The following is a 26,233-nucleotide window of genomic DNA, read 5'->3' on the forward strand; positions in this document are numbered from 1 at the left end:
TGCATAGATAACAAACAAACAGAGAGTAGCATCTGTGTACAAGTGGGGGGGGGGGTATTACAGACCAGGTCAGAGAGAGGTTGAAAATGTCAGTGGAGACACTTAACAGTTGGTCCGAACATGCTTTGAGTACACGTCTTGGTAATCCATCTGGCCCAGCGGTTTTGTTGACCTGTTTAAAGGTTTTGTTCACATCGACTACCAAAAGCATTATCGCACAGTGATCCAGAACAGCTGGTGCTCTCATGCATGCTTTAGTGTTGCTTGCCCCGAAGCGAGCATAAAAGGCATTGAGGAGTACACTATCTGACTGAAGCAGAACTATTTGAATGCTTGATGATGCTCTGTGGCCTTCTTATCCTGTCCTTCTCATCTCTTGTCCTCGAATGTCGCAGGGGTACAGTAGGATTGTACAACACTGGATTTGATGAAGCCTTGGAGAATGGGATACTGAGTGACACAGAGGCCATTTTGTCCTTTGTGGGTGTACGTGTGAGTCGAGGTCTGTGGCTGGGCCTAGGAAAGCCACACCTGGCTTATAAACAGGGCTCTCTCTCTCGCTCTCTCTCTCTCTCCCCTTCTCTCTCTCTCTCTCTCTCTCTCTCTCTCGCTCTCTGATGACTTTACCAAGCCCAGGAATTTAAAGCCCTCGCCGGGGCTGCAACCCGTCTCTGAAAAAGCTATTAAGTCTTCATTCAAACCGTTTGTCCCATTTGCTGCTAGCTACAGGCTAGAGATACCCAACTCTAACCATGGTGTGTGTGCATGTGTTTGTGTTCCCTTTTGCATCAGATAATACAGTTGAACACTTTCACAGTGTTTCTAGTTAAGGCTAGGTGTGATAGTAAGCCGCCAGACAGAGGAAGATAGATGACATTATCATGCCCCCTGGAGTCTGAAGGTATGTGTGTGTGTGTTGGTGAGTGTGTATGATGAATCATTGAAGTGTACCCTAGATCCTCCACTATCTGGCTAATAGTGTAGCCTAGCAGTATCTCCCAAATCATCGCTGTCTGATGTAAACCTCTTATATAAAGAAAAACAGAAACTTCTCAGGAAATTGAAAAAAATGACCATTTATGAAAATACAATTATGAAACGTCAGAAGCTATTTTGAATACATTTTCTTGCTTCTTGAATCATGAAATGTTCAGAGTACATTGACAGGAGTTACTGCTTTCAATAAATAAAAAATAAACATGTGGGCAAAAATGGAGTTAAGGTTTTCATCAGACAGCGACGCAATGGTGGGTCTGCTAGAGATGTTGTTCTGTTAGTTGGATGGGTTTTTGCCTTTTGTTGGTTGTTGGTAAACCACTAGCATAGATATCACGAAACAGCCCGGGCCTGGGAGGCCTGCTGGTGTGCGGGCGGCCCTATGATGTCACTTCCTGTGCCTGTGAGGGAAGCGGAGCTGGCTGCAGGGCGATGGGCCGCCAGCCGTGCTCCATGGGCTTCCCGTGACAGCTTGAAGACATACAGTGGTTGCGTATCCTGCTGCTTAATGCAAGACAGACCTTTGGAATTCAACTCTCTCTCTCTCTCTCTCTCCCCGTCTCTCTCTTCCTCTCACTCTTCTGTCTTTTCCTCTCCCTCCCTCTCTCTTTCTAGGTTTTCTCTCCCTCTCTCTCACCGTTTTCTCTCTCTTTCAAAGTTCTATTTTCCCCTCTCTCCCGCGCTCTTCTCTCTCTCTTCCCTCCCGTCCCTCTTCTTATTTTCTCTGTGCTCTGCTGCCGTGTCCCCTTTCAATGAGTGGTGAGGAGCTGAAGCACGTGATCTCTTTGAGTCAACACTGTGTGGGTGTGCGCGCGCGCGCGTGTGTGTGTGTGTATGGGTGTGCGAGGGTGTGTGTGTGTGGGGGTGTATGGGTGTGCGAGGGTGTGTGTGGGTGTGTGGGTGTGCATGTGTGTGTGGGTGTGCGTGTGGGTGTGTGTGCGTGCGTGCGTGTGTGCGTGTGAGAGAGAGAGAGAGTACGTTTTTTTTGTCAAAGTGTATACTGTACAGTAGTAGGTGTATTTTTTTCCATGTCAAATTAAGAACAGATATTTCCAACCCTGGCAAATTGCAAAGCTAGATGTTTTATTTTGATATGCCACACCACAGCTTTCTGGGGAGGCATTTTCCCTTTGATGTCTTTCTGCTAACTTTTCTCCCAGCACTGGATGGTCATTCGTTCCTTATGGCCAAGGGAATTATATGAAAGTTGGCAATGTGTGTGTTTCTGAGAGAGAGAGAGAGAGAGAGAGAACGAAAAGGTGAGGAGAAGAGAGAGAACAAAAAAGTGAGGAGAAGAGAGAGAACGAAAAGGTGAGGAGATGAGAGAGAACGAAAAGGTGAGGAGATGAGAGAGAACGAAAAGGGGAGGAGAAGAGAGAGAACGAAAATGGGAGGAGAGGAAAGGAGAGAGGATGAGGGAAAGAGAGGAATAGGGAAAGTAAAAGAGAGGCAAAAGGGTGAGAGAAATAGAGAGAGAGGGAAATGAGGTTGGAAAGGAGAGGGAAATGAGGTTGGAAAGGAGAGAGAAAGAGAGCAAGCAAGGGAAAGTGGGAGAGAGAGAGAGGCTGCCTTTGCTACTGCTATCAAGAGCCCTTTTCTTCTCGGTCCGGATCCGACTGTGGTGCAGGGCATTCTGGGTATCCGTAGGGGTCAGGAGAAGCAAGCACGAGCAACATTTGTACAGATGCTGTGTTATTTTTATAGCTCTACTCCATTTGCTGGGTGGCATTTCCTTCAGTGTTAACAGCGAGGTTAACTGCACACAGACGCGCACAGGGACCCCAGCCAATTTTTTTATTGTTACGCTAACTAACTCAAGCAATTTTTCCCTCCACACCTCCCCCTACCTACCCCCATGACTCCCCCTCATCCCCCTCTCCCCTAACACTGCCTCTGTGAACGAGGGATTTATTGTACTGAGAAGGGCTAGTGGCATAGAGCGGTGTGCAGAAATGGAGGTAGCTAGCTACGTCCCCGCCCCCCCGCTCTCAAGGGGGAGGGGGCTACAGCCCTCAGAGGGTCCTGAGAGGGGGCTAGTTAGCACTGCGGGAAGCTAGCTAGCTTCTTCTATTTGTGAATAGAGTTAGTTGTAAGAGAAATGAGCTCACTAGTTTGATGTGATGAAGTGGTGTGCAGTAATGGCTGTGACTTTCAGGAGCTAGATACCAAGGCCTCCCGTTCTCACATGGGAGGGAGCCAGCTATAGCCCCAACAGGGAGGGTAGCTATTAGCCAGCCCTGTTATGGAGGTGAGGTAACCAGCTAGTTCTGTATATCGAATTAGTTAGCAATGTGAGAAAAAAGTAGAGAGGGAAGCTAGTTAGCTCTCAGAGGACTAGGAGGTAGGAAGCTGTATCAGGTCTGTGTGAGCTAGCCTTTCCTGGCTAATTCTGTTGGAGAGGAAAGCTGATCCCAACACATTACCTACATGCTTTTTTTTCTCAGGAGACTAGCACATCTGACCGCCTGAAAGCTGATTTGACATTTCCATTTTCCATGTAGGCCTAATAATTCTGGGAAGTTCAGCGAGAAGTACGGGAAATGTCAGAAGGCACCAGTGTTTGACTGTTTACTTTTCTTTGGGTTGGAGAGAGGGGGAAATAGTTTTAGCTTATTTTTCAAAGCCGGCCCGCTTTCTCATGCTCACGCACGGTTATAAACAGGATTTCTGCGGCCAGTTCATATAGACAATGTTTTGGGTCAACATCGTTTCTACAATGCCAGTCCGTTTCTATAGATGTAGGATCTTCATTTGATCACAAATTTGTTGCTGAGAATTTTCCTGCACAGCAGGAAGTATATTCACATTTTATAAAGGCGTCTAAATTTTGTAAATTCCACTTTAAAATGCCAGACACTATTTGCCCTAATGAAAACTGTACCAGCCCCTACAAAAAAACGTCCATAAATTATTATCCACATAATAATTCACATTTCCTGTTTCTGCAGGAGTTTTTTTCCTGCTGTAGCAAACTGGCTCAAATTAAGATCTAATATCTGTAACCATCAATATCACACACACTATCCCTCACCTCCTCTCTTTCTTTCTCCCTTGTCCTCCCGCCCCCTCTCTTTCCCTCTCCCTCTATCCTTCTTTTCAAATGATGAACTATTGTCTCCTTGTCTCCCCCTCTAGCTGACGAGGCAGCGCTTGGTGGATGCGGATGGCATCATCAACCCGGGGGCGTTTTACATCTACCTGACAGCGTGGGTCAGCAATGACCCGGTGGCGTACGCAGCCTCGCAGGCCAACATACGGCCACACCCCCCGGAGTGGCTCCACGACCGCACAGACTCCATGCCCGAGACACGCCTCAGCAGTGAGTGACCAATCCACAGCACACTTCACTATCACAAAGGCCTCTCAACGGCCAGTTATATGAGACATACATTATTTGCTCTCAATAATTCTTTGGCACTCTGGCCTACTGATTTAGCGATTCAATTAAAACCGATTGGGACTGAATGTAAGAAGTGTGCAGGAGCTACTTCTCTCGTTGACGCTAGATTTGTACCCCTAGAGTTGACGCTAGATTTGTACCTCTAGAGTTGACGCTAGATTTGTACCTCTAGAGTTGACGCTAGATTTGTACCCCTAGAGTTGACGCTAGATTTGTACCCCTAGAGTTGACGCTAGATTTGTACCTCTAGAGTTGACGCTAGATTTGTACCTCTAGAGTTGACGCTAGATTTGTACCTCTAGAGTTGACGCTAGATTTGTACCTCTAGAGTTGACGCTAGATTTGTACCTCTAGAGTTGACGCTAGATTTGCACCTCTAGAGTTGACGCTAGATTTGTACCTCTAGAGTTGACGCTAGATTTGGACCCCTAGAGTTGACGCTAGATTTGTACCTTTAGAGTTGACGCTAGATTTGTACCTCTAGAGTTGACGCTAGATTTGTACCTCTAGAGTTGATGCTAGATTTGTACCTCTAGAGTTGACGCTAGATTTGTACCTTTAGAGTTGACGCTAGATTTGCACCTCTAGAGTTGACGCTAGATTTGTACCTCTAGAGTTGACGCTAGATTTGGACCTCTAGAGTTGACGCTAGATTTGTACCCTTTAGAGTTGACGCTAGATTTGTACCTCTAGAGTTGACGCTAGATTTGGACCCTCTAGAGTTGACGCTAGATTTGTACCTTTAGAGTTGACGCTAGATTTGTACCTCTAGAGTTGACGCTAGATTTGTACCTCTAGAGTTGACGCTAGATTTGTACCTCTAGAGTTGACGCTAGATTTGTACCTCTAGAGTTGACGCTAGATTTGAACCTCTAGAGTTGACGCTAGATTTGTACCTCTAGAGTTGACGCTAGATTTGTACCTCTAGAGTTGACGCTAGATTTGAACCTCTAGAGTTGACGCTAGATTTGTACCTCTAGAGTTGACGCTAGATTTGTACCTCTAGAGTTGACGCTCGATTGTTACCTCTAGAGTTGACGCTAGATTTGTACCTCTAGAGTTGACGCTAGATTTGTACCTCTAGAGTTGACGCTAGATTTGTACCTCTAGAGTTGACGCTAGATTTGTACCTCTAGAGTTGACGCTAGATTTGTACCTCTAGAGTTGACGCTAGATTTGTACCTCTAGAGTTGACGCTAGATTTGTACCTCTAGAGTTGACGCTAGATTTGTACCTCTAAGAGTTGACGCTCGATTGTTACCTCTAAAGGCATTTAGACACTACTTGTTATGTTTTGTGTCCTAACTGTTCTGTGGGCAATTTCTCCTTGAGCGTTCCATTTGACCTCTCCTGCTCAACCATTCCGTACGCCGGTTATGTTAGAATACCTGTTTATAATACCATCTGTGGAGTTACTGACCCTTCTCTTCTTTCTGGTTGTAACTGAGGTAGTTGTACTGTTTACAGCAGGGTTCCCCCAACTGTGTTTTATTTGGCCTCCCAAGTTTTCGAAGCAATTTATGAGGGGAATTTTCATCTTTGGACATAAAAGACGGTTAAAAAAAATAAAAACAGTAAATCGGCTCCAAGAGATTTTCATTTAAGAAATCTGTTTCCATGTCGGCCGATACCCACGCATAATAAAGAGACGCGCGATCATATACAAATGTAAACAAGGTTTGAAGTTATATCTTGTTGATGATCTCTGGTTTACAGTATACTGTGTGCGTGTGTGTGATGGCTTGGTTTGCAGTGCTGAGGGGCAGGGAATAGCACGCTGTGGTACTCTAATGGTGCCTGTGGTGAATGCGATAACTCTTACCACCACAGGCCTCTAAGCATTACACACATACGCACATACATACATGCGTGCGCACACACACACACACACACACACACACAGAAATAGGATTGGTTAACAAGCAAAGGCTTGGGTGGGATAGACGATTGGATAACAAGCAGGAAGTGCATTACAGGGAGGAGATGTGATTGGATAACAAGCAGTGAGTGTAAATGGGATTGGCTAAGCAGCGTAGAAAGCTTGGCTGTGCAGGAACCCCCTGAAGCAGAGCTACGTTGGCAGACCTCCAACTCCCAGTCCTAATGGAAATTTATAGTGGAGATTATAATAGGCCAAACCATGTTAGCAAGTGGTGCTGTCTAACCCTCCAGCCACTGGAACACACACACCACAGAGAGTCTTTACGGTTCTCATTTTTGGGATGTTTCGATCAAACGTACGTTTTTGGAAAAAATGACCATGTAAAACAATCTGGAATGGATATTTTAGTGGGGTATGGTGGGTGAAGGGAAGGAGAGAGCACATTAAATGACATTTTGGGGCTCCCGAGTGGCGCAGCAGTCTAAGGCACTGCATCTCAGTGCCAGAGGTGTCACTACAGACAACCTGGTTCAAATCCAGGCTGTATCACAACCGGACGTGATTGGGAGCCCCATAGGTCGGCGCACAATTGGCCCAGTGTCGTCCGGGTTTGGCCGGTGTCGGCCGCCATTGTGAATAAGAATTTGTTCTTAACTGACTTTCCTAGTTAAATAAAGGCAAAACAAACAAAACATTTTACGTGAGTCCGAACCTTTCTAGAACATGTGTTTTGGCAGTGTTCCAATAGTCACTGCAAATCAAATGTGGTGTGTGTCATAGTCAACTGTATAGCTGTCTAGGCTTTCCCTGTTTGACAGACAGGTACGAGTGTGTGTCTACATGTTTGAGTGCGGCTGTGTGTGTGTGGTTGTGAGAGAGAGGGTGGGGTAATGGTGGTGATTCAGACGTTGTAATTACAGCGGATCAACGTCAGGCCTGACACTCTGCTGTGTGTCTGGGGCTGATAGCCTATCATTAGGCTGAGACTGGAGAGAATGGAGCCCTGTTCCTACCTACCCCCCACCCCCCCACACACACACACACACACCATGCCAGCCCCCACCAAGGCTCATGGGGCCAAGCTTCAGCTCTGCCCACCAGCCAGTCCCAATTAATTTCTATAAAGAGGTGGAAGTGAACTGTCGAATAGTGCACTTGTTTGAACTGTACCATCACCCCCCAACCACACTTCTCTATCTCTGTCTAGTTCCTGCCGCCGAGCCCATCGAATACGCACAGTTTCCCTTCTACCTCAACGGGCTCCGCGAGACCCCCCAGTTTGTGGAGGCCATCGAGTCGGTGCGGGCCATCTGCAGTAACTACAGCCGCCAGGGCCTGCCCAGCTACCCCAACGGCTACCCCTTCCTCTTCTGGGAGCAGTACGTAGGCCTCAGACACTGGCTGCTGCTCTCCATCAGCGTGGTGCTAGCCTGCACCTTCCTCGTCTGTGCCCTCTTCCTGCTCAATCCCTGGACCGCCGGTATCATCGTGAGTACACACACAGACACGGCGACACACACGATGCACGCACGCCGGCACACACACAAGGCACATTCGAAACCCGCATTCTTCTTGCGTTGGATATATTGGCAGCATTTGTGTTGATATTATACATCAGTATGTTTGGAATGAAGTCAATTTCATCAGCCTGTAAGATTAAAATCCTCTAAAACCGAGCTAAAAGATAGAAAGGTACTCTCCAAACAATCTCTTAATACAGTATGTTCCAATTCGTCCGTTTAAAGAAACTTCACTCCCGTGCGGCTGTAGGAGTGTGGAGAGGAGAGGCAGGAGGGCAGGGAGGAGTGGAGGAGAGAGAAGGGAGGAGAGGAGAAAGGGGGAGCTGAAGAGAGGAGTGGAGAGATGGGGTGTGGAGGAGAGGAGATCAGGCTGCTGTGTGTTTAGCCCAGTCTTGACCCAGTGTTTATCTTGTGCTGTTTAGTCTACTCTGTCTCTCCCAAACACTGACTTCAAATAAATGGGGATAGGACACAAGTTACCGAGGCGACTCCCACTCCTTTTTAAAAACACCCCTTTTTCCGTGTAATGTAGGAGTTTCCAAGGATACACACATATGAACACATACTCTCACACATAGAAACACATATGAACACATATACTCACACATAGAAACACATAGAAACACATACACTCACACATATAAACACATATAAACACATATAAACACATACACTCACACATATAAACACATACACTCACACATATAAACACATATAAACACATACACTCACACATATAAACACATACAACACATATAAACACATATAAACACATACACTCACACATATAAACACATATAAACACATACACTCACACATATAAACACATATAAACACATACACTCACACATATAAACACATATAAACACATACACTCACACATAGAAACACATAGAAACACATACACTCACACATATAAACACATATAAACACATACACTCACACATATAAACACATACACTCACACATATAAACACATACACTCACACATATAAACACATACTCTCACACATAGAAACACATAGAAACCCATACACTCACACATATAAACACACACACTCACACACATAAACACATATAAACACATATAAGCACATACACTCACACATATAAACACATACACTCACACATATAAACACATATAAGCACATACACTCACACATATAAACACACAATAAACACATACACATATACACATACACTCACACATATAAACACATATAAACACATATAAACACATACACTCACACATATAAACACATATAATCACACATATAAACACATACACTCACACATATAAACACATATAAACACATACACTCACACATATAAACACATATAAACACATACACTCACACATATAAGCACATACACTCACACATATAAACACATACACTCACACATATAAACACATATAAGCACATACACTCACACATATAAACACATACACTCGCACATATAAGCACATGCACTCACACATATAAACACACACTCACACATATAAACACATATAAACACACACTCACACAGCCCTGGTCTGTCTCTCCACCTGGTGGTGTTTTTACGACAGGCAGTGTTTGGGCTACCTGCGCCCTCTAAAGCAGGGCGAGGGGACCTCGTGTTCATCCCCTGGCTTTACAAGACAGATGGAAGGACTAGTTATGGCATCGCTTCAAGTTGAACCATTTGCTTTGTCCAGACCAGGCCACCAGTATCCTACCGTACACCCCCCTCCTTACCCCTAGGCCACACACACACACACACACAGACACACACACACACACACACACACACACACACACACACACACACACACACACACACACACACACACAGCCGTTCCATCCTCCACCCACCACAGCCATCTTCAAAGGGCTGGGGCCCCCTGTAACCTGAGACCTGTCAACTGATAATAGTACATCACAAATCTACAGAGCTCCGCACACACACACACACACACACACACACGTACACACAAGCACACACACATTTGTTTTACTATCCTTATGAAGACCAAACAATTGATTCTTATTCAAAATCCTATTTTCCCTAACCCCTAAACCTAACCCTTAACCTAACCCTAACCTTAAAATCAACACCCTGACCTTGACATAACCCCTAATTCTAACCCTAATTGTAACCCTAACACGAAACCTAACCCCTAATTCTAACCCTAATTGTAACCCGAACACTAAACCTAACCCCTAATTCTAACCCTAATTGTAACCCTAACACTAAACCTAACCCCTAATTGTAACCCTAACACTAAACCTAACCCCTAATTGTAACCCTAACACTAAACCTAACCCCTAACTCTAAAATTGCTTTTTTTCCTTTTGGGGGCCGGCGAAATGTCCCCAATTGTCAGAATTGTCCTTGTTTTACTGTCCTTGTGAGGGCTTCTCGTCCCGACAAGGATAGTAAAACCAAAAACATACACTTACCTACACACACACACGCGCGCGCGTGCGCGCACACACACATTCAACTTAAGTCTCTCTCAGTACTTTCTGTACCAGTTCATGCTTGATGGGCGGGTTCCTGTTTATTCTCACCATAGAATAGAACAGTCATTAACGGTCATGTTGGGGGTCCTGACTCTCTGTATCCTGGCCCTGTCTCTGATGACCGAGGAGCTGTTTGGGTTCACACTGGGGTCGTTCTCTGGGTTAGAACTGTACATGGTCACTAATGGTTATTAATGGTGTTGCGGTCTGTCTGTTTCAGGTCCTGGTCCTCTCTCTGATGACCGTGGAGCTGTTTGGTATGATGGGGCTGATAGGGATCAAGCTCAGTGCTGTTCCTGTGGTCATCCTCATCGCCTCTGTGGGCATCGGAGTAGAGTTTACTGTCCATGTGGCTCTGGTGAGTACACACACACAAACACACACACACGCACACATGTGCACACACACACACACGTATACACGCGTACACACGCAGAAAGTGGATTGTGCTTTTCTAAATGGCAAGATTGTTTGTCTGAGTAAAGTGTGTGTGTGTGTGTGTGTGTGTTTCAGGCATTCCTCACAGCGATAGGGGACCGTAACAGGCGGGCAGTGCTGGCGTTAGAACACATGTTTGCTCCGGTTTTGGATGGAGCCTTCTCTACTCTACTAGGAGTCCTCATGCTAGCAGGCTCCGAGTTTGACTTCATCGTCAGGTGAGCGGGACACACACACACACACACACACACTCACACTCATGCAGACTCATTCGTTCTCTCTCTCTCTCGCTCTCTCGGTCTGTGGTGTGGCGTCTTGGCATCAGTAGAGCCTTTTCTGTCACACAGGAATCTACCTGAAACACCACTCATCTGTAAAAGTCCACTTTTCCCGCCATCAATTTTCAACTCCTCCATCCCCTTTCTACCCTTCCCTCTCTCTCTTTTATTTTCAAGTCTTGCCTCAAGCCTTGTTACAACAGTATACCTCATCTCCTCCTCTCTCTTCCTGTCTCTCTCTCTCTCACACACACACACACACAATTCAATCCTGCTGTAGTTGACGGTCTTAGAGGAAACTCAAGGGCAGGAGAGAGTGGTGAAGGGCAGAGAGGAAGAGAGGAGAGGAAGGAGAGGGATGAGGGGTGAGAGAGAGAGACAGAGAGAGTGTGAGAAAGAGAGAGAGAGGAAAAGAGAGAGAGCTGGAAAGTCTTCTGGCTTTTGTAATCTCCTACAGCTAGTTTAACTGGGCTCTCCAGACATTTACAAGGCTGATGGGATGGGGGAGTGGAAATTAAAAGTGACACATTGTGTGTGTGTGTGTGTGTGTGTGTGTGTGTGTGTGTGTGTGTGTGTGTGTGTGTGTGTGTGTGTGTGTGTGTGTGTGTGTGTGTGTGTGTGTGTGTGTGCGCGTGTGCGTGCATGTTTGTGTGGGCACACAAATGAGAACATTAGTCATTCCTACCTTTCTATAGGATGAGAAAAGCAGAGGTGAGCCAGAGTTCCTATTACTAAGTGCTAAGCATATTGGAACACTGAATATGTTACATCTGCAGACTACTGTTTAGGTAGCCATTAAAGGGATACTTCAGGGTTTTGGCAATGACTGCACGTTTAGTTTTTTCCCCCCTAAGCTTGTTTTAGTTGATTTTTAATCAGCTGTGTAAGTGAGTGCTAGGGCAAAAAAACAAGGACCGACTTTGGGAAACCCTAGTCTATGGTATCTACTAGCATATTAGCAATTACTATAGACTTGCAGTCATTAGCTTTAAGGCTAATTAGCAATTGTGCTAACGCTAGTTAAAACCCTGAAGTATCCCTTTAAATGAGGTAGCTTTTTAATGTGGGTGATCTATCCCTTTAAGCGGGCCACCTCCACCCATGTGGTCCGAAAAAACACACAGACACACACACACACACACTGCCCTGCTCCCTGACCTTATAATCATGGGGGTCAACGATGACGTGCCAGGGAGTGAGAGTGCACACACCCACACACTAACCCGTCCTTCTCTCCTCCCCTCCTCTGGTTCACGCTGCTCTCAGGATCTGTCTCAGGCCATTTGAAGTGTTGGGTGTTTTTTTCCCCAAACAAAGCAGTGCCAGAAGACTGCAGAATAACAGCACAGCCTGCTCGTATTTTTCTGCTCACGCTGAAAGAAATGTTGCCCTGACGTTCCCTGTTAACCCCACAAATGTTTTCACTCTAAACAGCTCCAGCACTGTGTGTGGGTGTTCGAGTGGAGATGTGGCTTTAAACCAAAGCAGAAGCTCTGTGACTTCAGCTACTCTCCTCCTCTCAAAGTCTAGAGCGATACCAACAGAGGGGAGGGGGGGGAGGGAGGGGGAGAGGAGGAGAGAGGGGAGGGGGAGAGGGAGAGGAGAGGAGAGGAGAGGAGAGGAGAGGAGAGGGAGGGGAGGGGAGGGGAGGGGAGGGGAGGAGAGGAGGGGAGGAGAGGGAGAGGGAGGAGAGGGGAGGGAGGAGAGGGAGGAGAGGAGAGGAGGGAGAGGAGAGGAGAGGAGAGGAGAGGAGAGGAGAGGGAGGAGAGGGGAGGAGAGGAGAGGAGAGGGAGGGAGAGGGGAGGGGAGGGAGGGGAGGGAGGGGGAGGAGAGGGGAGGAGAGGAGAGGGAGGAGAGGGGAGGGAGGAGAGGAGAGGAGAGATAAAGGCTTAGGTCTTTTCTCCCCCGCTTCGTTCATTTAAAAGCATGGGACTATCTTGAACAAGAAAGTCTATACAAAACCTGTACATGTTCACTTCATTCACAATGTGTATGGGACATGTTATTATGAGGCTGTTTAGGTTGATAGAGAGCACGCCACAGCGGTCAGCTAAACACAACCTACCCCACACACCCTGTCTCCAAACTCCCTCACTGTATCCCCAGCCTCCCTCACTGTATCCCTAACCCCCATCACTCTATCCCTAACCCCTATCACTATATCCCCAGCCCCCATCACTGTGTCCCCAGCCCCCATCACTGTATCCCCAGCCCCCATCACTATATCCCCAGCCCCCATCACTATATCCCCAGCCCCCATCACTATATCCCTAGCCCCCATCACTGTGTCCCCAGCCCCCATCACTGTATCCCCAGCCCCCATCACTATATCCCCAGCCCCCATCACTATATCCCCAGCCCCCATCACTATATCCCCAGCCCCCATCACTGTATCCCCAGCCCCCATCACTGTATCCCCAGGCCCCATCACTCTATCCCCAACCTCCTCACTGTATCCCCAACCTCCCTTCACTGTATCCCCAGCCCCCATCACTATATCCCCAGCCCCCATCACTATATCCCCAGCCCCCATCACTGTATCCCCAGCCCCCATCACCCATCACTGTATCCCCAGCCCCATCACTCTATCCCCAACCTCCCTCACTGTATCCCCAACCTCCCTTCACTATATCCCCAGCCCCCATCACTATATCCCCAGCCCCCATCACTATATCCCCAGCCCCATCACTGTATCCCCAGCCCCCATCACTATATCCCCAGCCCCATCACTGTATCCCCAGCCCCCATCACTGTATCCCCAGCCCCCATCACTCTATCCCCAACCTCCCTCACTGTATCCCCAACCTCCCTTCACTGTATCCCCAGCCCCCATCACTGTATCCCCAGCCCCCATCACTCTATCCCCAATCTAACCCCCTCACTGTATCCCCAACCTCCCTTCACTGTATCCCCAGCCCCCATCACTCTATCCCCAGCCCCTATCACTGTATCCCCAACCTCCCTCACTGTATCCCCAGCCCCCATCACTGTATCCCCAACCTCCCTCACTGTATCCCCAGCCTCCCTCACTGTATCCCTAACCCCCATCACTCTATCCCTAACCCCTATCGTATCCCCAGCCCCTCACTATATCCCCAGCCCCCATCTCTGTATCCCCAGCCCCCATCACTCTATCCCCAGCCCCTATCACTGTATCCCCAACCTCCCTCACTGTATCCCCAGCCCCCATCACTGTATCCCCAACCTCCCTCACTGTATCCCCAGCCCCCATCACTGTATCCCCAACCTCCATCACTCTATCCCCAACCTCCCTCACTGTATCCCTAGCCCCCTCACTGTATCCCCAGCCCCCCCTGTATCCCCAACCTCCCTCACTGTATCCCCAGCCTCCCTCACTGTACCCCCAGCCCCCAGCACTGTATCCCCAGTCTCCCTCACTGTATCCCCAGCTTCCCTCACTGTATCCCCAACCCCCATCACTGTATCCCCAACCCCCATCACTGTATCCCCAACCCCATCACTGTATCCCCAGCCCCCATCACTGTATCCCCAACCCCCATTACTGTATTCCCAGTCTCCCTTACTGTATCCCCAACCCCCATCACTCTATCCCCAACCTCCCTCACTGTATCCCCAACCTCCCTTCACTGTATCCCCAGCCCCCATCACTCTATCCCCAGCCCCTATCACTGTATCCCCAACCTCCTCACTGTATCCCCAGCCCCCATCACTGTATCCCCAACCTCCCTCACTGTATCCCCAGCCTCCCTCACTGTATCCCTAACCCCCATCACTCTATCCCTAACCCCTATCACTGTATCCCCAGCCCCCATCTCTGTATCCCCAGCCCCCATCACTCTATCCCCAGCCCCTATCACTGTATCCCCAACCCCCTCACTGTATCCCCAGCCCCCATCACTGTATCCCCAACCTCCCTCACTGTATCCCCAGCCCCCATCACTGTATCCCCAACCTCCATCACTGTATCCCCAACCTCCCTCACTGTATCCCCAACCCCCCTCACTGTATCCCCAGCCCCCTGTATCCCCAACCCCCTCACTGTATCCCCAGCCTCCCTCACTGTACCCCCAGCCCCCAGCACTGTATCCCCAGTCTCCCTCACTGTATTCCCAGCCCCCTCACTGTATCCCCAACCCCCATCACTGTATCCCCAACCCCATCACTGTATCCCCAACCCCCATCACTGTATCCCCAACCCCATCACTGTATCCCCAGCCCCCATCACTGTATCCCCAACCCCCATTACTGTATTCCCAGTCTCCCTTACTGTATCCCCAACCCCCATCACTGTATCCCCATCTCCCATACTGTATCCCCAACCCACATCACCGTATCCCCAACCCCCATCACTGTATCCCCAACCCCCATCACTGTATCCCCAGTCTCCCACACTGTATCCCCAACCTCCCTTCACTGTATCCCCAGTCTCCCACACTGTATCCCCAACCCCATCACTGTATCCCCAGTCTCCCTCACTGTATCCCCAACCCCCATCACTGTATCCCCAGTCTCCCACACTGTATCCCCAACCCCCATCACTGTATCCCCATTCTCCCACACTGTATCCCCAGCCCCCATCACTCTATCCCCAGCCCCTATCACTGTATCCCCAACCTCCCTCACTGTATCCCCAACCCCCAACACTGTATCCCCAACCCCACACTGTATCCCCAGTCTCCCTCACTGTATCCCCAGCTTCCCCTCAGTGTATCCCCAACCCCCCTTACTGTATCCCCCAACCCCTCACTGTATCCCCAGCCCCCTATCACTGTATCCCCAACCCCCATTACTGTATTCCCAGTCTCCCTTACTGTATCCCCAACCCCCATCACTATATCCCCAGTCTCCCACACTGTATCCCCAAACCCCTAGCACTGTATCCCCAGCCCCCATCACTGTATCCCCAACCCCCATCACTGTATCCCCAGTCCCCCATCACTGTATCCCCAACCCCCCATCACTGTATCCCCAGTCCCCCATCACTGTATCCCCAACCCCCATTACTGTATCCCCAACCCCCATCTCTGTATCCTCAACTCCCATCACTGTATCCCCAACCCCCATCACTGTATCCCCAACCCCCATCACTGTATTCCCAACCCCCCATCACTGTATCCCCAGCCCCCATCACTGTATCCCCAACCCCCATCACTGTATCCCCAACCCCCATCACTGTATTCCCAACCCCCATCACTGTATCCCCAGCCCCCATCACTGTATTCCCAACCACCATCACTGTATCCCCAACCCCCATCACTGTATCCCCAACCCCCCATTACTGTATCCCCAACCCCCTGTCACTGTATCCCCATCAATCCCCAGCCTCCCATCACTGTATCCCCAACCCCCATCACTGTATCCCCAACCCCCATCACTGTATCCCCAACCCCCTCACTGTATCCCCAACCCCCATCACTCTATCCCCAAACTCCTCACTGTATCCCCAACCTCCCTTCACTGTATCCCCAGCCCCCATCACTCTATCCCCAGCCCCTATCACTGTATCCCCAACCTCCCTCACTGTATCCCCAGCCCCCATCACTGTATCCCCAACCTCCCTCACTGTATCCCCAGCCCCCATCACTGTATCCCCAACCTCCATCACTCTATCCCCAACCTCCCTCACTGTATCCCCAGCCCCCTGTATCCCCAGCCCCCTATATCCCCAACCTCCCTCACTGTATCCCCAGCCTCCTCACTGTACCCCCAGCCCCAGCACTGTATCCCCAGTCTCCTCACTGTATCCCCAGCTTCCCTCACTGTATCCCCAACCCCCATCACTGTATCCCCAACCCCCATCACTGTATCCCCAACCCCATCACTGTATCCCCAGCCCCCATCACTGTATCCCCAACCCCCATTACTGTATGCCCAGCCCTTACTGTATCCAACCCCCATTACTGTATGCCCAGTCCCACTGTATCCCCCCCCATCACTCTATCCCCAACCTCCCTCACTGTATCCCCAACCTCCCTTCACTGTATCCCCAGCCCCCATCACTCTATCCCCAACCCCTATCACTGTATCCCCAACCTCCCTCACTGTATCCCCAGCCCCCATCACTGTATCCCAACCTCCCTCACTGTATCCCCAGCCTCCCTCACTGTATCCCTAACCCCCATCACTCTATCCCTAACCCCTATCACTATATCCCCAGCCCCCATCTCTGTATCCCCAGCCCCCATCACTCTATCCCCAACCCCCATTACTGTATTCCCAGTCTCCCTTACTGTATCCCCAACCCCCATCACTGTATCCCCATCTCCCATACTGTATCCCCAACCCACATCACCGTATCCCCAACCCCCATCACTGTATCCCCACCCCCCCCCATCACTGTATCCCCAGTCTCCCACACTGTATCCCCAACCTCCCTTCACTGTATCCCCAGTCTCCCTCACTGTATCCCCAACCCCCATCACTGTATCCCCAGTCTCCCTCACTGTATCCCCAACCCCCATCACTGTATCCCCAGTCTCCCACACTGTATCCCCAACCCCCATCACTGTATCCCCATTCTCCCACACTGTATCCCCAGCCCCCATCACTCTATCCCCAGCCCCTATCACTGTATCCCCAACCTCCCTCACTGTATCCCCAGCCCCCTCACTGTATCCCCAACCTCCCCACTGTATCCCCAACCCCCAACACTGTATCCCCAACCCCACACTGTATCCCCAGTCTCCCTCACTGTATCCCCAGCTTCCCTCAGTGTATCCCCAACCCCCTCACTGTATCCCCGGTCTCCCTCACTGTATCCCCAACCCCCATCACTGTATCCCCAACCCCCATTACTGTATTCCCAGTCTCCCTTACTGTATCCCCAACCCCCATTACTGTATCCCCAGTCCCACACTGTATCCCCAAACCCTAGCACTGTATCCCCAACCCCCATCACTGTATCCCCAACCCCCATCTCTGTATCCTCAACCCCCATCACTGTATCCCCAACCCCCATCACTGTATCCCCAACCCCCATCACTGTATCCCCAACCCCCATCACTGTATCCCCAACCCCCATCACTGTATCCCCAGCCCCCATTACTGTATCCCCAACCCCCATCTCTGTATCCTCAACCCCCATCACTGTATCCCCAACCCCCATCACTGTATCCCCAACCCCCATCACTGTATCCCCAACCCCCATCACTGTATCCCCAGCCCCCATCACTGTATTCCCAACCACCATCACTGTATCCCCAACCCCCATCACTGTACCCCCATCACTGTATCCCCAACCCCTTCACTGTATCCCCAACCCCCATCACTGTATCCCCAACCCCCTCACTGTATCCCCAACCCCCATCACTGTAGCCCCAGCGACCCTCACTGTATCCCCAGCCTCCCTCACTGTATCCCCAGCTCTCTCCCTCTTCTCTCTCATTCATTCATTCAATTATTCATTCATGACGGACGGACGGACGGACAGACAGACAGTGTAGTGTAGTAGGCCAACCATACTGTCTGGACCTGGATTGGTTCTCCCCATGCTCCGTTACCCTATGCAGACCGTACACTGGAATTCCTTCTCCACTCTGGCCGACACATACCCACACACACACACACAGACGCATAGACACACACACACACACACTGAATCATATATACACACACATTTCGTGCACACTAACACACACGCAGATCAGTTCTAAATGTGTCAGTGCATTTAGTCTGAGGCCCAGGTGTATAACATACCAGCTGGCGGGAGCCAATGTAACTCACACACACACTTCAATGTTGTGCCATTGTAACAGAAACGCTTCTGGGATGAACAACTTAACAACTGAATGAAGGCATGTCCAGGACCCGAATCCACACAGCCTCTCAGAGTACGAGTTGCGATCTAGGATCAGGTGTCCACCTGTCCATAGAGATGTAGGATCTTAATTTGATCACTTGGTATATTCAAGGCTTTAAAATGCTGCTAAAGTTTGTGATATCCACTTTAAAATGTCAGAGTTGATTTGCCCTAATAACAAATGTTTCAATCCCCACAAAAAAAAAATCTCCATGAATTATAATCCACATAATCATTTACATGTTCTGTTGCTGCAGGATTATTTTCCTGTTGAAGTAAACTCTCTCAAATCAAGGTCCTACATCTGTACACATTAGGAACACCTTACTAATATTGAGTTGCACACAAGCCTAAGATCACCATGCGCAATGCTAAGCGTCGGCTGGAGTGGTGTAAAGTTTGCCGCCATTGGACTATGGAGCAGTGGAAACGCATTCTCTTTAGTGACGAATCACTCTTCACCATCTGGCAGTTTGACAGACGAATCTGGGTTTGGCGGATGCCAGGAGCACGCTACCTGTCCCAATGTATAGTGCCAGCTGTAAAGTTTGGTGGAGGAGGAATAATCGTCTAGTGGCTGTTTTTCATGGTTCGGGCTCCTTAGTTCCAGTGAAGGGAAATCTAAATGCTACAGCATGACAAGCACAAAGTGAGCTCCATACAGAAATAGTTTGTCGAGATCGGGGTGGAAGAACTTGACTGGCCTGCACAGAGCCCTGACCTCAACCCCATCGAATACATTTTGGATGAATTGGAACACCGACTGTGAGCCAGGCCTAATCGCCCAACATCAGTGCCCGACCTCACTAACGCTCTTGTGGCTGAATGGAAGCAAGTCCCCGCAGCAATGTTCCAACATCGAGTGGAAAGCCTTCCCAGAAGAGTGGAGGCTGTTATAGCAGCAAATCGGGAGCCAACTCCATATTAATGCCCATGATTCTGGAATGAGATGTTGGATGAGCAGGTGTCCACATACTCTTGGTCATGTAGTGTATATACAGGGGTACGGTGGGAAAGGAGGATGGTCATCCTTAATGAAGGAGCTGGAGTGGAGAGAGAGAATGAGTTAGAGACAAGGAGAGAGAGAGAGAGAGAGAGAAAGAGAGAGACGGGGATTTAGAGAGGAGATTGGGGGGTCTTACCTGATACACTGGAGATTTAATTAGATGGGGGGATTGTAGAGTGCCGGGAATTTCACATGGGCTTAGCTGAAAAGAAGGGAAAGAGAGAAAGAAAGAGGGATAGAAAGAGAGGTAGAGAGAGGCCAGGGAGGGGTGGTGTTCAGTGTTCCCCTTCTCTTCGTCCTAGACTAAATTGTTTAAATTCTATACCCTTCACTTCATTTGTTTCCTTCTTTTTTTTTAGAGGAGAGAGGCCCCTGCTCCCCTCTTTCCCCCTCAACCCCTCCTCCCCCTTCAGCCCCCTCCCCCACCCTTCCTCCCCCTCCATCCCCCTCGTCCCCCTTCTCCACATTCCTGACTGCTTTGTTTTCTTCATGTTTGCTTATACCACACACCCAAAGAAGTGCCCCCTTTTTCCCTCCCCCTTCTCTCCCCCTCTTTTTCCATGCCTTTGAATTAACCAACTCCAGCTAATTATGCTTCTTTCTCTTTCTCTGTGCGGCTTTCTAAAGACTAACCCTCTTTGGCAGGACTTAGTAACACACAAGGTACATTTATATGTTCTACCAAACCAACGTGTGTGTGTGTGTGTGTGGTGTGTTTGTCTGAGTATTTCTTCAGACATGTGTAATGGTTCATCTAGTGCATGTTTGTCCTTGTCTAAGCCTCTCTCCTGTTGATCTGTGGTTTCTCCAGGTATTCTCTTTTATTCACACACACACACACACACACACACACACGCACACACACACACACACACACACACACACACGCACACACACACACACACACACACACACACACACACACACACACACACACACACACACACACACACACACACACACACACACAAACACACACTCATGCTGGCTTACACTGTTGTTTCTCTATGGGTTCTGCAGGTGTGTTTTTGCTCTAATGCCTGTGTTTGGTGTTCATTGTGGTTGTCAGAGGTATTTCAACGGGGCGCTGCCAATGTTCCATTGGTTCAGTTGGTCAAAGCATCTGCCAAAATGAACACAGTATGTTAATGGTTGGGACTCTTTGCATTTTGTCTTCTGCAGGGTTCGTCTGGGGTGTTTGATGGAATGGCATGTCCATGTTAACGTTCCACTGTGTTGGTTTGTTGCAGGTATTTCTTTGCTGTGCTGGCCATCCTGACAGTTCTGGGGGTGCTGAATGGTTTGGTCCTTCTTCCTGTGTTGCTGTCCTACTTCGGCCCCTATCCAGAGGTCAGATGGTTTCTCCTGTTTAGCCATCTATATAGCTCCACCACATAGCAGGAAATGGCACACTCTTTTTTTACGCAAATTTTTTACGCATTGGAGAACTGACGGCAACTTTTGATTGGGTGGTCTAACACGAGCTCCCACGAGCTCAGCAGCGTAGTTTGCGTAAAAGTTCCCACTCATCTCCTCACACCTCTCTCCTTTCACTGCCCCCCTCAGGTGACCCCTGTGGATGGGCGTAGCCAGTTACCCACCCCTTCCCCGGAGCCTCCTGCTCACGTGGTCCGCTTCTCAGTCCGCCCACGCCACACCACTTCCGGCACGGGGACAGGAACGGGCTCTGACTCGTCCGACTCTGAGTACAGCTCCAACACCACAGTATCAGGCATCAGCCAGGAGATGCAGCAGTACGACCTCCCTGCCACTAGGGGCAGAGCTGGGAGAACAGAGGACATGCAGTACGGCATCCAGACCAGCAGGGGCAGAGCTGTTAGAACAGAGGAGGTGCGACTAGGCGCAGGGCCAAGAAGGACAGCTAGACAAGGAGACGCCACAGCCTACTCTGTGTCTTCTGTAAGTGCTTTGGATAATGCACACATCTATGTACACACACACACACACACGTAACAAATGCTCACACTCCGTGCGAGCGTGTACAAGTTGTTCTGATTTTCTGATCTTTCTCTCGTCAGTCGGTCCTGCCGGAGTCAGGGGCCCACCCTGGTGCATCCCGTCGCTTCAGCAAAAGGGACCTACAGTCGCTGCCCCCAGCACGCCCGCGCATGGACGCTTTTGAAACTGCTACTGAGGCCGGAGGCCATTACAGCTCCGGAGGCCATTTTGGCTCGGGCGGCCACAGAGAACGCTCCGCGGGGCACAGGACCCGTCCATCCCACAACCCCCGGCCCAATCACCACCAACCTCACCACCCTAACCCTAACCCCGCCCCTACTTACTGTCAGCCAATCACCACGGTAACGGCCTCTGCGTCGGTTACCGTCGCCGTCCACTCTGCCCCTCCCCCCACTCAGAGCCCCACTTCCTCTTACCCAGGACACACTGCAGCAAACAGTTACCACACAGCAGGCGGCGCAGAGCCGGTGCCTGCCTTCCAGGACCCCCATGTGCCACTGGAGGTCCATATCAGCCGCAGAGGAACCAAGATGGAGGCCATGGAGCTCCAGGATGTGGAGTGTGAGGCAGCTGAGAGCGACAGTGGCAAGAGGGCAAGCTGAGGTAAGCCCCATTGGAGTTTGTAGCTTCTCATGACAATGAAGAAATTCCCATGTTTGATGTTAAATCCACAAAGGACTTGGATTGAATGTCCCTGTTCCTTTTTCTTCTTAGATTTTTTTTTTTACTTGCACAAATGTCCCCATTCAGTCCATCAAAAGCCCGCCCTTTTTTGGGGGGGCTGCAAACTGAACATAATATATTCAGTGTTGCGCCTTTAGAGAGGGATATGTGCGTGTTGTCCTGACACTCTCCTAACCGTGTGTTGTCTCTCTCTCTTTTGTTCCAGTGGAGGAGAGCAGAAGTACAACGGCCAAAGATGGACTCCCTCTCTCACTCAGCGGCCCACAGCGCAGCGACACACAGAACCCAGTGGTGGCTAGCGCCCTTGGTGCTCAATCTGACTGGAACCCAGTGGATGTTTGTTTCAGATATCTCTATCCATATTTAAAAGATGTACACTCATGTAAATATGAAAACAAAAATAGCTATAATTTAGGAGCTGTTCAACTCCTTTTTTAACAGACTGGGGACGTCATTTTGTATGGCGTGTGTGTGTGTGTGTGTGTGTGTGTGTGTGTGTGTGTGTGTGTGTGTGTGTGTGTGTGTGTGTGTGTGTGTGTGTGAAATCTCTGATTACTGTTCACTCATCTGTGGATCTGTGCCATGAGGAAACTTCATCTGGACAATACATTTCAGCATTCATTGTTGCTGCTTAAGATATTTCGGTAGTGATGTATGATAACTGTGTACATTAACTTGTATAATAATTCTATGCAAATGTTTTTTTACGTTATGAAAGAGGTGAGCGAGTGGGCAAAGGTGATTGCGTGTTTGCGTGCGTGGGTAAATCATCAGATCCATCTCTCAAGAAATAGGCTAACGATCACGTCATGTGAAGCGTTACACAATAACCACACGGAGATTGTGTGTGTACGTGTGTGCGTGCGTGTGTGTGTGTGTGTTTGTGTATAAAGGTCCGCTTTTTAAAAAAAAAAAATTTTTACGATTAATTTGCTTATCACAAACCTGTGGTAGTTATGAAACAATTACTGTTGAACTCTGACTCACGCTATGCGTGCTATTTAAGACGAGCAGATTATGAAGAAGATATGCAGCTGTGTTGTTTGTGACTGTCCCTGCGTAGTAGCTTCCGCATCGCATCGTCTCTGCTCTGAGCTCTTGTGTTGCTGTCTGGTTGTCTGGGGATTGTTTTACTGTAAAAGGCCATATGCGTGCCTTGGCTGTCCCTCGGACTCAATTGCCCATCTCCCCTTTTCTCTGGTGACGTCATAGCTCTCGGCAGCCATCTTATAGTAGCTTGAGTGGGCGTGAAAGTATCACTCCCGTAGCTAATGCATATTACAGTTGGAGTAGAAAATCCATGGTAGCCATTATGGAGGATATTTTTTTCTCGTGAAAGCAACCTCTGTTATTCTAACTGTAAATATACCGTTTTTGTCAACAGTTTGGACACACCTACTCATTCAAGGATTTTCTTTATTTGTACTATTTTCTACATTTGAGATAAATAGGGACACATCCAAACGGTGAAATAACACAAATGGAATCACGTAGTAACTCAAAAAGGGTCAAACAAATCCAAATATATTTTATATTTAAGATTCTTCAAAGTAGCCACCCTTTGCCCTGATGACAGCTTTTCACACTCTTGGCATTCTCTCAACCAGCTTCACCTGGAATGCTTTTCTAACAGTCTTGAAGGAGTTCCTACATATACTGAGCACTTGTGGGCTGCTTTTCCTTCACTCTGTGGTCCAAGTCATCCTAAACCATCTCAATTGGATTTAGGTTGGGTGATTGTGGAGGCCAGGTCATCTGATGCAGCACTCCATCACTCTCCTTGGTTAAAAAGCCCTTACACAGCCTGGAGGTGTCGGGTCATTGTCCTGTTGAAAAACAAATGATAGTCCCACTTAGCGCAAACCAGATGGGATGGCGTATTGCTGCAGAATGCTGTGGTAGCCATGCTGGCTGGTTAACCGTGCCTTGAATTCTAAATGAATCACTGACAGTGTCACCAGCAAAGCACCCCACACACCATCACACTTCCTCCTCCAGGCTTCACGGTGGGAACCACACATGGATATAATCCGTTCACATACTCTGCCTCTCACAAAGACAGAGCGGTTAGAACCAAAAATGTCAAATTTGAACTCATCAGACCAAAGGACAGATTACCAACGGTCTAACGTCCATTGCTCGTGTTTCTTGGCCCAAGCCAGTCTCTTCTTTTTATTGGTGTCCTTTAGTAGTGGATTCTTTGCAGCAATTTGACCATGAGGGCCTGATTCACACAGTCTCCTCTGAACAGTTGATGTTGATATTTGTCTGTTACTTGAACTCTGTGAAGCATTTATTTGGGCTGCAATTTCTGAGGCTGGTAACTTGAACTTATTAACTTATTCTCTGCAGCAGAGGTAACTCTGGGTCTTCCTTTCCTGGTTTTTGCGACTGCACTTGAAGAAACTTTCAAAGGTCTTGAAATTTTACGAATTGACTGACCGTCATGTCTTTAAGTAGTGATGGACTTTTGTTTCTCTTTGTTTATTGGAGCTATTCTTCCCGTAATATGGACTTGGTCTTTTACCAAATAGGGCTGTCTTCTGTATACCACCCCATACCTTGTCACAACACAACTGATTGGCTCAAACGCATTAAGAAGGAAAGAAATTCCACAAATTAACTTTTAATAAGGCACACCTGTTAATTGAAATGCAAAGGGTGGCTACTTTGAAGAATCAAAGATATAAAATATATTCAGATTTGTTTAACACTTTTTTGGTTACTACATGATTCCATATGTGATCATTTCATAGTTAGTTTTGATGTCTTCTACAATGTAGAACACAGTCAAAATGAAGAAAAACATTTGAATGATTAGGTGTTTCCAAACTTTTGACTGATACTGTACATACTATCTCTAGTGATAAGCTACACCTAGGATACTACCCTACTCAGCCTGACACTTGACTGCATTACACGTTTCATTCACAAGAAAGTCTTGCTCTCTCTTCATCCCCCTCTTTCTTCCTCTTCGTCCAATAAGCTGCCCGTCCAGAGAGCTAAAGGGTTAAGCACTATCTGGTCTAACAATACTTGGTGTGTGTGTGTGTGTGTGTGTGTGTGTGTGTGTGTGTGTGTGTGTGTGTGTGTGTGTCTGTGTGTCCGTCTTCCTCTCTCTCTGTCCTCCTCAGTGACAGCAAAGACAACTGGCCCTAATTTAGCCCAGCCGTCCCTACTGACCTCACCTCGTAAAAATCCAAAACATAACGCCATGACACTAATTGGAAGTTCCCCCTCAACTGCCAAATGGCACAGGCCAGAGCCTCAGGGGTCAGGGTTCACCAAGCCACCCCCTCACGATCAGCCCGGTGTGTGAGTGTGTCAATCGCGTCTTGTCTAGCTCCCCCATACACCACCCACCCTCCCGCTCACACACATATCCCGACCCCCCCCTAACCTTCCATACACACAGACTTCCTGTCCAACACGTGTAACTACGTGTGTCATTTTCTCCCAGAAGTCTTAACTGTGTCGTTAGTATCCCCCTCCATTGTCCATATGTCGTGTCAGCTGCTTGTGTGAAAATCTTTTTTCCATTTGTTGGTTTATTTGTTTTTATTTTCTCCTGATGTCACATTGGCAGTAATGGAGAGAAATCATGGCGGGCAACTATTTTCTTCATTTTTGAAATGTTTATTTTTTTTTCGACGTTTGGATTTGCGATATTTATATTTTTTGTGTTATAAGATGTTTTTTTGTGTTTGTTTTTGTTTTCTTTCGTTATTGGTCATCAATGCCAGTGGATAACAAATGCAGGGA

General features: G+C 48.5%; 1 protein-coding gene across 2 annotated transcripts in view; it reads left to right on the forward strand.

The window, feature by feature from the left end:
• Positions 1 to 24,038, forward strand: part of ptch1 (patched 1) — an 81,069-nt gene extending 57,031 nt beyond the window's left edge. For both annotated transcript variants that reach the window (XM_042320719.1, XM_042320718.1), the window contains exons 17-24: positions 4,132 to 4,315; positions 7,486 to 7,766; positions 10,526 to 10,663; positions 10,819 to 10,961; positions 21,058 to 21,157; positions 21,374 to 21,727; positions 21,847 to 22,390; positions 22,677 to 24,038. In XM_042320719.1, coding sequence (XP_042176653.1) covers positions 4,132 to 4,315; positions 7,486 to 7,766; positions 10,526 to 10,663; positions 10,819 to 10,961; positions 21,058 to 21,157; positions 21,374 to 21,727; positions 21,847 to 22,389 — 1,743 coding nt within the window. In that variant the 3' untranslated portion in view covers position 22,390; positions 22,677 to 24,038. The remainder of the gene's footprint in view (positions 1 to 4,131; positions 4,316 to 7,485; positions 7,767 to 10,525; positions 10,664 to 10,818; positions 10,962 to 21,057; positions 21,158 to 21,373; positions 21,728 to 21,846; positions 22,391 to 22,676) is intronic.
• The last annotated feature ends 2,195 nt before the right edge of the window (positions 24,039 to 26,233 follow it).

Source organism: Oncorhynchus tshawytscha, linkage group LG04, assembly GCF_018296145.1.
Source record: "Oncorhynchus tshawytscha isolate Ot180627B linkage group LG04, Otsh_v2.0, whole genome shotgun sequence".
Lineage (NCBI taxonomy): Eukaryota > Metazoa > Chordata > Actinopteri > Salmoniformes > Salmonidae > Oncorhynchus > Oncorhynchus tshawytscha.